The 16,478-nt window shown below is 40.5% G+C and overlaps 1 protein-coding gene across 1 annotated transcript in view; it reads right to left on the minus strand.

Annotated features, from left to right (window-relative positions):
• Window positions 1-16,478, minus strand: part of AOAH (acyloxyacyl hydrolase) — a 73,436-nt gene that overhangs the window by 18,829 nt on the left and 38,129 nt on the right. The window contains 4 exon segments of the mRNA XM_032181071.1: window positions 1,197-1,271; window positions 2,244-2,280; window positions 7,966-8,048; window positions 10,433-10,524. Of these exon segments, the coding sequence (XP_032036962.1) occupies window positions 1,197-1,271; window positions 2,244-2,280; window positions 7,966-8,048; window positions 10,433-10,524 (287 nt within the window).

The following is a 16,478-nucleotide window of genomic DNA, read 5'->3' on the forward strand; positions in this document are numbered from 1 at the left end:
TCCTGGTGCTACCGTGCCAGTGAGGAGACTGGGGGTGCACCAGAAGCTGGGAGGGGATGCAGCCAGGACTGCTGGCACACACTGACCACAGGAATGTCCCATACCCTATGGGCTCATGCTCAGCAATAAAACTAGGGTGGCTGCCACTCAGAGAATGGCTGGGCATTGGTCAGCAGGTGGTGAGCAATTGCATTGTGCATCACTTGTTTTAATATGTATATATTTATTCATTTTTCTTTATATTTTTTTTTCTTCCTTATTAAATGGTCCTTATCTAATCCCAGGAATTCTTGCACTTTTCAATTTTATCCCCCATCCCACTTTATGGTGTTGGAGCAAGCAAACGACTGTGTGGTGTTTCGCTGTCTGCAGCGTTAAACCACATCACTGGCTAAAAAGGCAATCTGAAGCTCCATCAAGGTGAAAATAATGTTAGGCCGACAAAGTGTCCATTCGGACCACTTGCAAAACCAAAGCTGGAGCGTGGGTGCACTGTGCATTGGCCTGGTTGAAAGGTGGCTTGTGTGTGAACTTCCTGGGCTGTGGATTTCTCACTATGGGAGGAAGAGAAGCATCAAAATGGTGACCTCTGTGTGCCCCTGAGAGCGTTGTTAACAGGTAGTGCCAGAACTGTTAGTTTGGAAAGCTTCAGTTCATTCTCCTGCTGAGCTTGTGATAGGAGTAAAGCCAGAAAGACAAAAAACTTTATGAGAGCACAATGAAAGCTGCAGGCAGTGTGCTCAGAGGCAGGGTGAAATTAAACCTCAACAGAGGACCACACTGTGGTTCTTCAGAAAAGGTAGGCCTGTAACGCTACCTTGTCTGATGGGAGATGATACACTGAATAAAATGGATATACATGCTCATAATGCTCTATTTTTTTCCTCCTGTTGCTTTCATTTCATCTACTTTGCAAGAAATATTAAGCTTCAAACATGCCTTTGGTCATTTTATCACTGTGAAAGAAAGACGGACAAGCTCTGAATAAGGACAGGTAGGTGGCAACAACAGATACAGGTAAGGATATAACCAGTATTTTTAGCAGAAAAATAAGAATGAAGCAAAGATCAGCAGCAAAGAAAAGTGCCATTAAGGGTAGGCTTTGAGCAATGAGACAGAAATGTCCAAAAAGCCAGGAGTACTCTAAAGAAGCCAAATTTATGACCATATAAATGTTAGTACTGATTAGACCTTACCCGTTGCAGACGTCATTCCCAATTGTAGCATAGATAACTATGGCTGGATTGTCCAACAGCTGGTTTCTGGCCAAGCTGAAAGATAAATCAGCAGCATATTAATGGGCAAATATATTCTCAATGTCTGAATCACACACTATGTGCATTGGAAGTAGCTTGATCAATTTTGGCCAATGCTCAGATGACTATGGTTCTAGGCTATTTTTTTTTCCTATAATTTTGTATTTTAATCCATATTCTTACATATTATTTTTTTCCCTTGTCCCTCTTACCCCCTCATGGACTTGTCTTTTTCACTGTTTTTCTTGCTGGATTTCTAGCTTTGCAGTATTCAGAAGCCAAATCAAGCAGCTCCATTTCAGGGCAAAGCCATAAATCAAGTTGGGAGGTTTTTAGTTAGAGTTGGGAGAAGAAGACTATGTGGGGCTGACAACTAAGTTTATGTGTAGGATTGGGCTCAAGATCAAATCAGGATGTGGCTTGCAGTTCAGAAAGGAAGGATTCATTAATACTTTCTCTGCAGCAGAGAACTATAAATCTCTTAGGATGTGAACTACATCAGCATGGAGAAGGCTAAGTTAAATGCAACCATCCCACGGCTGACCCAAATTATTCTGAAAAGGAGAGCTGCTGCCTCTCCCTATCTGGTAGCTACTCAATCATACCCATATGGAGACAACACAGCAGGCCTGGCCGTGTCTATCCACATTGCTGGGGAGTCAGGGAGACCCCCCCAAAAAAAACAAATTTAAAGAAAGACTTAGCCTCTTCCCTAAAATCACTGGAAATACTACATTGTCTTAGGGTCAAGGCCCTGGGGATGGTGAGACCCACATCCAAAAACAGCTTTTCTTCTGTTGATGAATGTTGATATCAGAGAAGAGACCGACAGTACTTAGGGCAGAATGGCCAAGTGAAGCTCTGCTTCTTGAGACACTTCTGGATAACACATTCATTACAGGGCTCTGCTTCTTCCATTTGAGGGTGTAGGACCCCAGACACAGTTCTGTACCTGCAGTCAGTCTTCAAATCCCATCAAACACTCACCTTTTCATTAAATTGAGGAGATTTCTTGAAGAACCACCTGATCACATGCAGTGGGAATAAGAGGAATAGTACAACACTGTTACAGTGACAAACAAAATGAAAAGCAAAACCCAATTTCATTGCACATTTCTAAGAATGTAGGAGTATTTTATTTTATTTTATTTTATTTTATTTTATTTTATTTTATTTTATTTTATTTTATTTTATTAAATAAAAATTGAGCAACAGGTAATCTCTAACTTTTTTGGGTGCCAGCATTAGGAAGTGAAGCCAAATCCAGTGACCTGCTACCTGTCACATGAGTTTCACGTATCAGACTGTAGAAAAGCAAATACTTTTACGTGCTGGGTTGTTTGGATCTGGCTTTTAATCCAGATCTGGCAGCTTCTTCCCATCTGTTGAACACAGTAGTCTCTTGTAAACCAGCCAACCTAACTTGTCAACAGTCAATCTACTTTTAACTTTCCCTATAAATTGCAAAAGGAACTGTTCTCACTCCTCTAACAGAGTAAGTGTCTCACAACTATGTCACGTTGGGAGAGATTCAAGCCCTAAACATAGGCACCAAGTGCCATTTTTGACATCTCAAAGTATCCAGGACACCTGCAGCAGGGTTGGCAGATACAACACAGGATGCCTTAGAGATTGTGCACTTCTGGAGAGACAGCTGGAGGTAGGAAAGATATTGTAATGCAACTTAAATGGCACTACACACCAACATTGGGGTGTCTATTGCTCTTGCCACCAGTGGCAGACTTACAAAAAATAGTATTTGGCCAGCTGCAGCCCTCCGGATTATTTACATTTAAATAGAAATTCACCCAAATGGTTGGATGCAAATCTCTCCTCCTCCAGGAAAAGAACTAGCTAAACCTAAGCATCTGTGAATATCGATCGTGTTTCATTTATGTCTTGAATCAGAAAAGCATTTCTTAATCAGAAAAGCTTTTATGCGTAAAATTTACTAGTGGCACTTCGAAGGCTGTGCATACACATCCCAGCAATACACAGCATGCAAATCAAACTCCATCACCTGCAGTGCAGGAGTGACAGCAAAGAAGCAGCCAGAAAAGAAATAATGCTTTGTTCAAGATTAGACCAAGACCATGACTGCAAGCAGCTCACCCCACAGCAGCATACAGAAACACAAACTTCAGGCGCAGGCCTTACGCTCTGTACTTGTTTCTATTTTGCAGTATCTTCATTCTCTATCCTCTTTTCTCACTCATTCTCTTCTTGTTTTACACCCCTGTTCTCTGCTCAGCTCCACTCTGGTCTCTCTCCTCCTCTTTTCTGCATTGTGCCTTGAAGCTTGCTTTGAGGAGCAAATCCTGTCCCCCCGCAGCTCTTATGGGGAACGTTGTGGGCAGAACATCATTAAATCTCCGCCAGATTGGTGTTGGGAAAAGATCTAAGAGATAAACCCCTGAGGTAGCAATAATACACTTTGCATTTTAATAGTGGTGCCTTTGTTACTATCGCTGACAGTGATGCCAACTGCATATATCAAGGATTCCTTTATGTTTTAAATAATCCAGTTCTTCCAAGCTAAAAATGAACGTATCTCTCTGTTGCCTCTCTCTTGAGGACTGCTACTCCATACAAAATCCAGTCCTCCTGTTGAGAAGCTCTTTTCAGCTGAATAAGAGCCCCACACAGTCCTTAGAAAATATGGCTTGGAACAGAACCACTGCTAGCTGATTTTTTTTCCGTTTAATATCCCTTTTTCAGATCAAATTCAGCATCCCTTTGTTAAGCCACTCTGCTGCATGAGTCCCTGGACTGAGGCTGCAGTGCTAGCACAAATAAATTAATCAGGATCTCTGGAAATTAAAGATGCATATACAAAAGGTAAGAGGCTCTTCTTGGGTAGGTATTACCTCCACAAGCGTAGGTAGTTATGAGCATCTCAGTGGAAAGCATTGGCACAGCTATAAATCAAGTCAAAGGATAAAGAAAATGAAGGGCTTTCTTAGAGAAGTGTTTTAATGGGTAAATTGAGTCATCAAGGAAATGCTTATGGTCCAGGATGTAATTTCTCATGAACAAATTCAAGAGAGAAAGAAGAGACCAGGCAGAGTAAGTATTTGAAGTTCAGCTACCTTTGCACTGTGGAAAGTCCCCCACCTCCTCCTGGACCTCTCCTGCCCCCCTCTCTGTTGCTTTTCAAACTTTTTTGGACCAGTGGCATTTATTAGTTTTGGTGAGGAATCAGGGATGGTTTTACTTCCACTTGTGAATAAACCCAAGTTTCATGAGCCTTGAAATATTTCTGAGGTGTGCAGAGCTGCTGACAAGGAGCAGTGCTGACCTGCACAGATGTGACTGGGTCCAGATAGCACCAAAACTGCTGCGTGTCTGAGAAGGGCTCCTTGCTTACTAATCTTTAGATCCTATCTGCCGTGAAAGCAATTGGAAATGCAAAGATGCAAAGAAAAAAGTCTCCAGTTTTCCCCAGATGAACTCTGGGCTGACTAGAATTTCCAAAACAGCAGAAATTATATATTATATGTTATATATCATATATATATGTATATTTATATTATTTCTTAATTGGTTTTGAAGCCACAATGAGCTATCTGGTTCTTGATTGCTCAATGAGCTATGGCATGTATTAACAAAGCTTAATTTTTTCTGGTCAAGGACAAGAATCCCAAAGAGACAGATCAGCCTATGAGTGGCAAAGAAGTATATAATATACCCACATTCTGAAATAACGTATGGTATCCATATATCTCAAGAAAACCATACATGATAATTATAAAATTGTTCTGTAATTATTTAGAAATTCATAAAGTATTCACTTTCTCCATATTTACTTAATATTTATTATTATTATTATTATTATTATTATTATTATTATTATTATTATTATTATTATTATTATTATTATTATTATTAAATATTCTAGCAACTGATTTTACTGTCAGGATGCATCTTGATAGAAGCAAGGGGTTTTCAGCAGGTGATGGAGGACATTCAGAAGAACTTTCAAACCCCACACCTGAGCATTCATATCCGTCCCTCACACCTTGGGATCTCTTTCAGTCAGTCAAAAACCAGAAATAACACATGGTCTGCAAGCCTGTGTGAAGATGCCAGGAGGCAAGACAATTAAACCATGCTGAAAACAATGAACAAATAAATTCAAATGTTGATGGAGAATGTTGATTAGGAATGTGAGCTGCTTGCTGTGCATCCACAGCCCCCCTGCTGACTCCCAGCTCCAGCACCTCTCCCTTTGCATCTCTTTGAGGAAGAAGTATTTTTGGAGGAAAATCCAGCTTTCCCAGCTGTGGCTATGTCAGGCTGGTGGTTGGCTTTTAGCTTCACTGACAACGACAGTGCCCGTTTAAATCCTCCCATTCTGGGAAACTATTATGCCAAACAAGGCAAGAAATTTGAACCTTTACAGCACTGTGTCAATGTGATGATTAAGATAAGATACTGAGGGAAGATACTCTGTGATTTTTCTATCACTTGTAATTTTCTTCAGATACTTTTGCCGTGACACAGACTCACCTCCTTTTATATCCTGCAGACGTCTGCAGTGAAAGCGTGAGAGAGAAGCGTGTAAAAAGGAATGGTGCATACAATAAGACCCCTCTCCCCCACGCCCCCATTTTTTTTTGTTTTGTTTTAAGTGTAAGGGGGAACTGGGAAGAAGGAAGAAGGGAAAGCATATCTCCTATTAAATTAAAGACAACAGAACAGGGTGATAGGGTATCAGGCACTGAGGTTAACTGCCTATAGATGATAAGAACTGTTGACCTCATCTTTTTCGGCCTTTTGTTATCCCCTCACCAGAAGGGGTAGATACCTGAGGGACTGTGGTCACAGAAGCCACCAACCCCAGTGCCCCGCGTCTGACAGACGAGGTGAGAAGTACCCATAGCCATCCAAAATATCAAAGACATTGCCATATATTAGTGCAAAAAGACAGCAAGTCAGAAATACATGTGCCTCGGGATGGAGGAAGGTGTATGGATGCATTGCCAGTGGCCTAGGTGCTGGCACCCGAGGGGAACTCTGATGAAAAAGCCCACCTGAGCCTGCAAGGGATCCTTGCACAATACTACCTGCTTGGACAACATCTTCAGCACTGTGAGACATCTGGCTCATGGAGCTGGGGGTCAGGGCAGACCCCTTCTGATCCTAAATCTGGCAGAAAACCTAATGCCCAGCATTTAACACGTTTCAGTATAACACTAGAAACGAGTGCAACTGTACTCCTCACTTGTGGCCAATATGACTCATCACTGGTGAGGAAATATATTCCAGAAACTCAAACTATCCGCCTAAGGAGATTAAATTTTCCCTAACTTTTGCAGCCAGTTTTCTGAAGAATTAAAATTAAATACATGCAAACACAATGTGGTAATCACAGAATGATCAAGTATCTTTTAAACCCACTGTTGGGGACATCACTTAATCCGACACACAATAGTTAACATCATAAGCCTTAATTTCAAAGGGAGATCTCATCCCTTCATGCAACCACTTTGGCAGATTTAATCAAACTCTGTCTTGAAACAGCTCTGGGCTTCTTTTTACCCCCACTCCTCTGTTTTGAGGGCTATTCTAGGTTTTCTCTCTTAGGTAATAACCTTTATTAATGTTCCCACTACAAATAGAGGTATGATTAATGAAAAGCCATGCTCTTGTACCAGAAGTGTCCTTCAGTTTAAACCATTCTTCTCTCCTTGTGGTGTTTATGCCTTGAAGTATTCAAAACCAGGACTGCAATCCCTTTTAATCTTTGTTTTGCTGAATTGCCAAAGTATTTTAACATTCCTTCAGACATCTCTATTGCTGTTGGGCTCAGGAGCATGTCTCCTTTCTCAAACCCAGTGCTTTTCTGCTTAGCTGTCTTTTTACCCACATTTTATTTCTTGTATTAATCTTCCTTTTCTTCACTTACATGAACATTTCCTGTGAGGTACTGTATAAGAAGAGCCTTTCCTTATTTCCGGGTAGATTAGGCCTGCTGCGTATAACCTTGCCAACACAGACTGCTATTTTATAGGAAGGTGTTAAGCCAGCCTCACAAAATTAATTATTGACAAAACAGTGCTAAGTTTTGTCCTCATTTACCTTTGTGTCCTTGATTACTTCTTCAAAATCTGGTTTACATGCACACAAAGCTGCCTGCACCACTGACTGCTGCAGTTTTGCAGAAGGATGATGGTTTTTCAACAAAGGCCTTGCAGGACATCACAGACACCCTTGCTGTGAGGCTCTGGACAGTTTCGTGCCTGCTGTGCTTGCTGGTGTGGCAGTCCTGTGAGCCTCCCTGTGTTACTGTGGGGTGCAGCGTAGGAACCCCAGCATCCCCAATGGGGGTGCAGAGAAGGGGTGTGCAAGGAAGAAGGCACCATGCCATAGCCTCCAGAGGAGGTGGGGTCAGGCCTCTTAGCTCTGTCACTACCGGCAACACCCCTCACATTCCCCATTTTGGTCACCAGGGAAAAAAATAACTAGACTTACAGTGGGGTACACTGATCTTTAGTTCAGTGGAAGTCCTTAGTAAAAGCACAGATAAAAGCAACCAAGGAAGGATGCTGAGTTAAATAAGTGATGGTCACTACTTTTTTCACAAGGCATGCATGCAATTTGGAAAGGTTTTCTCTTTGTTTCTGGAAGATGTTCATTAAAGCCACATCAAATTGTGGGACTTATAAGATTAAAAAAAAAAAAAAAAAAGTGGAATATGTTAACTTACCATTTTGGGAAATGTTCTGTAAGTCTCTGTGATTACAGCGATTTCTCCTGCGTAAACGTAGATATAGAGAGTCTGTCCAGCCTCTGAAATAAATTGAGAAAACGCAAGCCACTAAACTTTTATGTGTATGAAAACAAGTCCAATGTTTAAAAAGTTTGTTCTTGTCTCTGAACAACACTGTGCACCAGTTATGCATATACTTCCATTTTACATTTTCTTTTTTTTTTTTTTTTTTTTTTTTTTTTTTTTTTTTGAGGTCATAAAATTATTTCATTTTGAATAACACGGCCTAAAATGGAAGCCCCAACATTCTCTGAGAAACTATAAATGGTTGGAGAGTTTTGTTTGGATTGTTCATCCTGGATGCTTTCACCCTAATCTTTCAGGCTAGGTGTTTAAGAACCTTTTTCTTATACATCATTTATCAAAACAATCCTGTTGATTGCTCACTAATTGACTTTTCAATTGGCTGCTGTGGAAGAAGAAATAAAGGAGAAGAAATATTGTCAGGGCATTCATTTCCCAGTGCCATAAATCTTGGGTGGATTGATCAGAAGACAGGTTAAATTTGATTTTGGTTAGTTTTCTCCATTACTTTGCACTGTCAAGAAAAATTAAAATGCAATGAAAAGGATAACAGCCCACAGGGAAGCTGATGGGAAGGCCACGCTCCGAGTCCCAAGTACCTGGCCATGGCTATTGCTGTTGATCTTGTGTTTGAACTTAGGCACCGAAGAAATCAGATAACTGAAATACCATGGCTCAAGAACAGCCAACTTTGGCAAATGCAGAGGAACATGACAATGATAAGTTTTGAAACCAGCAATAAAAAGTAACTACCTACATAGAAACATATGATAAGACTAACTAGTAAGCAAGCAGTAGGCTATGCTAGGAATGTGGGAGGTCTTTGTCTTTCAGCATAGCAGGCAGGGTGATGAGGAGAAGCAAACAAAACTTCTTGGCCAGAGCATACACTTCTTAGCTAATCCGTGGCATCCCTCTTCAGTGACTTTTGGGGAAAGGATGGGCACAGCCTGCATCAGTTTGCATCTCTGTTTCTGCAGGCTCAGTGTAAATGGGAGCCTTCTGCAAGTTGTCCTCTCCCACAGCACATTGCCCACTGGTCTCCTCTAGATTTCATCTTTGTGCTGTGAGATTTTGAGCTGCTTCTCTTTAAAATGCAAAAAACCTTCCAAGCAGTCTTCCTTTATTTTCTTCCAGGCACGGAAGAGTTTAAAAAATAGATGAAAAAATCAGCACTGGTCCAAAGTCAGCTGGCAATGCCATGGTCAGCACTAAGCTCCTGTCACTTGCCAACTTCAGATCCTTTGCAGCCCAGTTAAGTACTGTCTATAGAGCAGCTGGATATTGTAATTGATCTGTAAAGGCTGATTTTGTTGCTATCTCTGAGTGAGGAGCCTGCACAGATCTTCTCTGTTTGGCTTGTCAGGTAGTATACAACTTTAAAACACACACCCTGTGAATGTAACTGCAGCTGGGAGTCCGGTTTATGCACAAGCAGAAAAGAGGAAGCAGAAAGAACAAGTGTATGGTGCAGCAGATATCTTTCCTGGAAGACAGCATGCTGTGCTAATTTTCTAGTTCTGTTGGTAAAGGGCCTCTGTAGACTTGCCCCATGCTTGGTTTGGCATTTCACTGTATTCATGACCTGTCCTAGACATATCAAATAAAAAATACCTAGAACCCAGGCCAGACCAGGCACTTTTGAGGTATTGTACCCTTTAGATCTGGCAGGAGGCACGGGCCTCTTAATGCTAGCCAAAAAGATGACTGAAAAATACTTTTTTTTTTTTCTCTTTTACTTCACAGTTCAAAATGCCAACATTTCAAGGTGTTTTCTTTATGTTTGTTTTATTTTCCTTACCTTCTGGCTGAGACTTAGACTTTTTTTCTCTCCATCTATTCCAGTAGTCTTCCCCATCCACATGAAGCAATTCAACAAGGTAAATCAAGTCACATACTTTTCCCTTATTCTTTTGCAACTTCCCTCTCAATGTGAAAAAAATAAAACAAAACAAAACAAAAGAACGGGGAAGAAAGATCACCTTTCCCCCCAAAAGGAACACCATCAAAATAACCTCAGGTTATCATTTATTCTACTGTTTCAACACCAGAAAGGAAACAGGATGAAAAGGAGAGGAAAAAAATAAAAAATTTTAAAAAAGGCAAATGCTGATTTTGTTAGTTTCAGCAATGCTTATTTCTCCCTGCCCCAGAAGTTTGAGATATATTTTTTTTTTACTATTTTTTTTCTTTCTTCTTCCTTCTAAGGACAGAGTAATGTCCATATATTTAAGATTTTTAAAATATGGCTAGATTACCTTGATTTCAGAAATCAAGCTTACTGGTGTTTTTTGTCTTTCCTTCCAAGCACCATTAGTCTCACAATGTTTTGAGGGCCTTCAGACTTGTTACAGCTCACCCTCCCCATCCATTAGCTTACCCAATGGTGGAGTTCAGGAACCCAGTGATCTCTGAGAACTGGGGCCAGTCAAGCTCGTCAGTGAAAGCCATAGGGAGGTTAGCAAATGATTTCTGAAAGAGAAAATTTTAAAATCAGCCTGGTTTCATATTCACAGCCCCAAACCAATAATTGTAACAATAGGTATAGTGGTAATTATTTACGCACATACTTAAGAAGTTGAGTCTTGCCTGACAGGCATACCTGGGGCACACAGAGGTGGCTGAATTGCATCTATTGGCACCCTTTGATTTTGGAGGGGTCCAAAACTCCTCCTGAGGTGTAGCACATGCTGCAGGTGCACACTGTCAAGGCAGCAGCTCTTTGCTGCAGCAATCTCAAAGGTGGGTCCACCTGGACACAGGAAGAGTAGACAGCACGGTGTCCCCAGCCTCTACTGCAGATGGAGGGGAAGGCATGGATGATGCTGAATGCAGTCCAAACTCCCTTGCTCTCTCCAACATCATAAACCATGAGCATCCAGCTTTTAAAAACCTCTAATTGGTCCTTACTGCAAATGTCCTCTTTTCCTGCTTTTGCTGGTATTACTCCCTAATGCTTTTTTTTTTTTTTTTTTGGTATTTATTTTAAGTGACCGCCTCTGCAAAAGCCTCAATGCAGATGCAAGCTCGGCTGCACATTCGAAACACTGTGCCCAGTTCATCTCCACTTTGATTTGTGAAAGTGCCAAAACTGGTGAAAGGCGAGAAAAATGGCCTCACGAAATTGTGTTGCTGCACAAGGACAAGAACATGGAGTAAATTTGCAGCTTCTCCTAGTCTGGACTAGGCTCACAAAGAAAAATGCATAAATCCAGTGTACTCAAACTGAAAAACTGTTGATGAAAAAGGTAATAACCAAAAGAAGGTCAACACATAAAATAAGAGAAATTACAGGCTGGTTTAATTGGTGTAATTTATTAGCTTCATTTTCTTTTAAATCCATTGTAGGTTTTCCTTAAGCCCGCACTGCTATCAACAGCAAGCAGGCGGTAATTCTTCCTCCAAGAGGGTCAGAGGTAACTGAGAACTAAATCCTGGTGTCCCCAAAAAGTCCTCATTCTCACAAAATTATCATTTATGTGAACAGGAGTTTAGCTTGAGTATATGGCTACAGGCTTTGTATGTAAGAGGCTGGAGGAAGATGGTGGGAAAGGGGAGGAGAGAAAACAAGGGGGGAGAGAAGGAACGAGGGGGGATGAAATCCTAAAGCTGAGCTCTGAGAAGCCTGATGCAAGCAGATGCCAGTGTAAAGCATGTAACAGTGCATTTGACCTACTTATGGTAGATCTGCATTAGTTACCAGGGTGAAAATGGGTCTGGTTTAATATCTTTCAGTTGATTCTCTCTCATATATATGTGCATGTGTCCTTAGCTGTATCTGTATATGCGCACACACACATACACATATATGTACACACACATACATACATATTTTAAAGACTGGAGGGAACTTCCAAACCTGCCTTCTTCAAATGTGATAACTTTGTGTACAAACAGGCCCTTAATCGAAGGGCTAATTAGAAATGGAGGGGTACAGCACGGCTTGGCCATTTGGAGTATTTGGATTATTTAAAGGCAACTGAAACATTGAAATAAGAGACTTAACATAGAGAGCAAGCTGTAGATACGGTCTCTTACCAGTCACAGAATGTCAGCATGTATGTGTATACAGAGAGACCAAAACAGATTAAATATTTTTTTTTAATCAAATTCTTCTATGACCAAGCCTCTCATTATTTCCATTAGCACTCCACGATAATGTTTTCCTTGGACAAGGCCCACAGTAATTTTCAATTTTTTTTTCCTTCTCCTGCAAACTTAGCTTAAATATGAATTAGCCAGAATCTACTTGAGTTGCAAATGGCTTTGAAAAGAAACGTTTGAGCCCAGAATTATAGCTGCATTTGAAAACTATATATACGTTTGGCATTGACACTGCTCCAGCAAAGCACTTAAAGCCAGACTTTTCAAGATATTTCAGAACTGAAACGTGAAGATGAGTATTTAATGGAAATTTAACAAGAATGCTAGACCATGAACTCACTGGGTTTTAATTTGGAAAGCACAGTCTAACAGACTGCATTTTGCTTAATCTCAGATGCAAATGTGACCCACACTAGAGATGGATCCATGCTGACTTTTAGTTCAAAACTTCTGAGCATAGCCTTGTTTAAACACCATTCTTTAGATTATTCTGGCTGAGAAACCATGCTTCAGCCTACGTGTCATATTTCAGCAGAGAATGATTAGAAAGTTTTCCCAACATAGCTTCAAATGCTGTATTTTAGTCTCAAATGCTCCAGATGGGTCTCACTTTGAAGGAACCTTCTCACCTCCTAGATGTGTCCCAGCTTGAGATACATCTCCCCAAACCCTCCTGCTTCTCTTGCACCAGGCAGCCAAAGCCATGGCTGATGCTAAAGGCATGCACCAAGCTGTGCTGGACAAAGTTATCTTAAATGGAAGACTGCTCAGCGCTGCCACACCAAGAGGTTTTTAAAATACAGCCTAAAAAGGACCCTGGAAACGTAACGCTCATATGAGCCTTTAGAAATGGCAGTTGCAGAAATTGTGAATGTGCTGAAGTAACCCTTAAATTGAAGGAGAATTAGGTGTTTGTTTTTATAGTATTTTTAATGATGTTCAAAATCTCTTTATAGCATTCAGTAGCTCAGATAGTATTCTAAGTGTAAAAATAAGCAGACCTTAAAGCTTGTGAGGAGAGAGCATCCTATCTTTTTATAAACCATGTATTACATTTATACTTTCTCTGTGAAGTTGCAAGGGATATAAATGTGGAATTAGTAAAATTTCCTTATTTCCTCCAATATACAGCATCTTAGTTATCACAGTGCTAGTTGGGAGAAACTTGCCTGCAAATCACTGGATTTAGAAAAAAAGCTAGAGAACACTTTTAAAAAGATTTTCACAGATCAAATTGCTGTAATTTCTAACAGGGGGAGGGAGGGAAAAGAATTCAAAGAGATAAGTGATCAGGATATCCTGAACTCACTTTTAACTCACTTATAAAGAAATTATGGTGGGATTTTTTATTTTTCACGGGAAATATATAGTATGAACCCATTATTTAAATGAAACCTGGAAATCTTTTGAGTTTGTGGGCAAGTAGACATTTTGTGGATATAGTGGATTACAGACAGATGTGGGAGTTATTTTTCTCTTTATTTAGCATGAAATAGAGATCCAAGAGTGTTTAAACGCATCTTCCTAGAAAGGGTATCTCCAGCACATTTATAAATGTATTGCTTTTATCTCCAGATAAAATGATCTCTAAAATGAGATCTAAATGTAAGCTCCTATCCCAGACGAACAACAGAAAAATGCTGCATTTAGTAGCTATTTGGAAGTCAATTGTAAGCAGATGGACAGAGCAGCAGGAGTGCAATATCCATTGCTAGACACACTAGTGTTTTTAACATTAGCTTTCCACAAAAACCATCATCCACAGACAAAACCAACAGTATATCTTCTGCTTTGTTAAACCTCATAAAAAGCATGTCTACTGCATTAGTCTTTATTTTTAGTGTCAGAATTTTTGCGTCAAAGGAATGAGCATTCAGCTCAATTCTTGCTGAACTTTTCTACAGGAGAAAGGGCTGGTAAACCCAAGACCAGTTGACAAGAAGGAAGCTAAAATAAGGGTGACTCAGCCCCTTCTTACATCTGAGTAACTCCCTCCCTCTAATTGTGCAATGACTGTTTGGGGATTTAACGGTGTGATGGGAGGTTGAGAACGGAGCCATGTGCTCTGCTGCTTCTACAGGAGCATGCAGGCAGGTATCCTCAGTGATGGTCCTAAGGTTATTTTCTCAGTGTTGCTGCACCTCAGCCAGATACTCATAGGGTACATTTTGAGACTTGACAGCACCATGTTGGTCAAAAACACTGCAACTGAGGTACCTGTGACTTCCCCTAAAGCTACACAGGGTAGTTTTTTTTGTTGTTGTTGGCTTTAACTTTCAGATCTGGAGAAATAACATGTCTATCTGAGTATAGCTTTCAAAGATGTGCCCACCTTGTAATGAATACTCTCCACAGTGAGTAGAGTCTCCATATGCTTTTGGGATGAAGAAAGTACTCTAAGGGAGATGATAACTTTATTTGTGACTGGTTCCCAGCTTGACAGAGAAATCCAAAGCCCAGTATAGAACAGCTTTCCATATAACAGCTTCCCAGCAGTGGTCTATGAGAATACAGAGTAGGGATCTGAATTCCAAAACTGTTCAGCACCAAATTAGGTGCCCATCTGGTCACTCCCCTGCTGATCAGCCGGTTACCCAAATGACACCCTGAGCCCACTTCAGTGAGAAAATTTCTCTTTCGTATTCTCATTCTTCCCTTGTTCAACTTTGCTGCTCCTTTGCATGGTAGCATAATCAGGAGAAGCACCCATTTTGCAGAGCCTCTTAACTGAATTCTCAGCTTCTCTCTCATAAAATTATTTCCCCACCTAATTAGCTCTAAAGCAGGAATTAACAGCTGCTGCTGATGTGGTGCTGATTAACAAGAGGGCCTGCAGAATTGTTAAAGTGCAAATTTTACTTTACAGTTGTATATGTAAGCACTTGTATACGTGAACAAGTGTAAGGATAAATATGAAATATAAAAAACAGATAAATATAGAGAAAATAAGTAACACAATATTAAATTTCATAAATTTGAATTAAGAGGCACACAAAGCTTTCCCTGGAACATGGTAAAATTCTTGGGGGGGGAAGCCCTATTCGCTTTTCCATGCAGAGGGCTGAGATGCCATTGAAATGGAAATTAAAGCTTTGAACTGACTCTAGTATTGACTGTAGAGGAAGCCATCTGATCAACTAATTTTTCAATGTGTCTTATCAAAGAAATTTTGGCAGAATCAAAGTGAAGTATCTTGATCTTGATAGCACCAGTGAACAACAGGTAGATGAGGCTAACACATTATCCTCATAGAGCCTGAACATCAGATTATTGCTGTGGTCCCAAACTGAGGATGGTTTCTCTGCAATTAGGATGTAGACACTCCATGCTCTCTCTGGTCACAAAACCAGCCCTAGATGTACTCAGAAATTCCCCTCAAGGAAGACTTAGTACTGAGAAAAAATGGGTGCCTATTGACCATGAAAGGTGCACTTTGACTAGCTTCAAATCACACTGCTAGCTCTTGGCTTTTACAGGGATGGAAAACCATGACCTGCTGCTTTAACCCTTTCATTTTTCCATTTGAAAGAGGGAGACAATGAGAGAGAGAAGAGGGAAAGAGGATGACAGGAAGGAAGGGACACTTCTCATGCAGACATTTCTCTGCAAAGTGTTTGCATGCAACAGTACTCCCCACTTTCATTCTTCCCTTGCTTTGAAGAAATATCTGGAATAATTTTTCAAATGCTCAAAAATAACTGTTTTCCTTTTTAATTTTAATTTGTTAATTAAACCTGCACATGAAGGACATTTGCCAACAGGATTTAACACGAGAAAGAAATATTGCACCTACAAGACCCCAGAGGAGGGTAGGCTGCTGCTATTGCTATTCCACACACACAAGGAGTGAGACGCAGAGGGCAAGCAAGAGAAGGAGGCAGCAGCAAAGTCTGAATTAGCTTAGAAATTTCTTTGTTAACAATTTTGTGCACAGGTGACAACTTTCTTAGTTAGGGTGAGCTGCAAATTAAGTAATATTTTAGAGCTCAAACACTTGTTCATTTACAGCACTGAACTCTGTATCTCTACATTAACTGTTGTATTTTTGCCAGGTCAGTAGGAAAGTTCGCAAACAGCTGTATTTAGCTTCTCCAATTCCTGGAGTGATGAAGAAAACCTAGAGGGAAATGTCTCTGTCCTCACTCATTCCCCTGGTGCAGGGCTTTAGCTCTAACTTAGAATCATGGAACCATGGAATCATTTTGGTTGGAAAAGACCCATAAGATCATCGAGTCCAACCATCATGTAACACTGCAAATCCACCACTAAACCATGTCTCTAAGCACAACATCCTCCAGGGTTGGGGACTCCATCTCCCTGGG

This window comes from Aythya fuligula, chromosome 2 (assembly GCF_009819795.1).
Source record: "Aythya fuligula isolate bAytFul2 chromosome 2, bAytFul2.pri, whole genome shotgun sequence".
In the NCBI taxonomy this organism is placed as follows: Eukaryota; Metazoa; Chordata; class Aves; order Anseriformes; family Anatidae; genus Aythya; species Aythya fuligula.